This window comes from Lottia gigantea (genome assembly GCF_000327385.1).
Source record: "Lottia gigantea unplaced genomic scaffold LOTGIsca_58, whole genome shotgun sequence".
Classification (NCBI taxonomy): Eukaryota; Metazoa; Mollusca; class Gastropoda; family Lottiidae; genus Lottia; species Lottia gigantea.
Genome location: NW_008709979.1, coordinates 1,254,492 through 1,256,149, shown reverse-complemented (window position 1 = coordinate 1,256,149; position 1,658 = coordinate 1,254,492). Strand labels below are relative to the sequence as shown.

General features: G+C 32.0%; 1 protein-coding gene across 1 annotated transcript in view; it reads right to left on the bottom strand.

Moving 5' to 3' along the window:
- Positions 1 to 427: 427 nt before the first annotated feature.
- LOTGIDRAFT_166467 (hypothetical protein) overlaps positions 428 to 1,658 on the bottom strand; it is a gene marked incomplete at both ends in the record, with an annotated part of 7,215 nt that continues 5,984 nt past the window's right edge. Inside the window, one exon of the mRNA XM_009063530.1 lies at positions 428 to 1,115. Coding sequence (XP_009061778.1) covers positions 428 to 1,115 — 688 coding nt within the window. The remainder of the gene's footprint in view (positions 1,116 to 1,658) is intronic.

Below are 1,658 nucleotides of genomic sequence, written 5' to 3'. Positions count from 1 at the left end.
TTGTTTCTGGCTTTAAGTTCAAATAATCACGTAATGTTTGAGCATTAATTTCATTAACGTTTGGTTGGGAGGTTAATATTATGTATTTTTCACACGTGTCACACTTGTCTTTTTTCGGGACATGGAATCCAATGTTAAATTCCAAATTAAAAATATCTCGATAAACATATAATTCTAAGGGTTTTATTTCATCTCTATTGCAGTTATCAACATATAGATTGTACATTTTTTGTACAGTGAGCCCGGGCTCTAAATATTGTCTCTTGGAATTTGCCCTACAATAATGTGAGGGAATAGTAGGAAATGATTTAATATGGTTACGAATTATTTCCTTTTGGGGTTCAGTATTGATAATATTTTTACAACTATGTGCACCACGCTTATCACTGTATCTGATATTTCCTCTTTCATCTTTTTCATGAAAAGTTTAGATTCGTGTCTGGCTTATATCCAGAGTATTTAAGTAAAACTGTTTGCACACACGTATATTTTCATCACTTTTTTTCAAATGATATTTATATGTAAACTGCTTTCTACTAGTAAATTCAGTATTAGGCAATCTAGTTCTTGCCTTACGTTCTTTACTTGTAGTTTGGCTATAGAAAATCTTTTTCTGGGAGTCGTTAAGAGTCCAAAACTCCGTGTAGATTTGTAGACAACCATCATATGAGAAATGTTCACAACATTTGAATCTACATGTATGATTTGTGTCATATTTCAGTGATCTTTTTCGCTGTAGGGTTCCGTTTGAGTCCGTATATTCTTTTCCTGATTGTCGTCTCCTTTTTCGTACATTTTTTGCCCATTCTGCTTGGTTTTTCTTCCGTTTTCGAGAAGGTCTAGATTCAGCATTTGCTGTTTCGGGAATTTTAGCATTTTTATCACTATCTATTATGGTTGAGATATTACTTTCATGATCTATTATAACATTTGCTATACTGAGTTCAGTGTCGGGAATTACGTATATTTCGTCCAAAGTTATTTCAAAAGATTCATCATTAGATATATTTTGAGCTGCTGGTAAGATTTCATTGATATTATTATTTTGGTAAGAAAGGGGTATGTTAATGGCTGGTTCAACAGATTCAAAATGATCAGACGAGGAATCATATTCACTACAATCATTGTCAATATCAAGGAAATCCAAAACTTCGAGGGCATTCTTAACTCCAAATTTTGTCTCCGTACTTGTCAATTCTGAGGACAAAAAATCGACAGTTCTTGTAATTTAGTTCAATTAACACAAAAAATTCTCTTACAGTTATATATCTAGGGATATTTAATATGCAGCATGTAAGTGTATCATAAGTATGATTTAAGAGTTGAACACATTGTTCCAGGCTAATTGGAATTCCAGAAATATCGAGTGTCTTAATAGATTTTAGATGTTTGCAACTTTCAATTATTGTATCTATTTTAACATCACAAAACGATATGTACAGTTGAACAAGTTTCGAACAACATTTTAAAACATGAAATCTGAATTGTGTAAATTAGGTGTTTCAGACAGATCCAAAAATTCAAGATTAGGCAGATATTTAAGGAAAGAAATTGTTGATAAAACGGANTCCTGAAAGGTTTAACCACGTTAGTTCTGCGGATTGACAAAGTCCTTTAGTAAAATAATAATCTACGTCGGCCAATTCACATAAGTATTA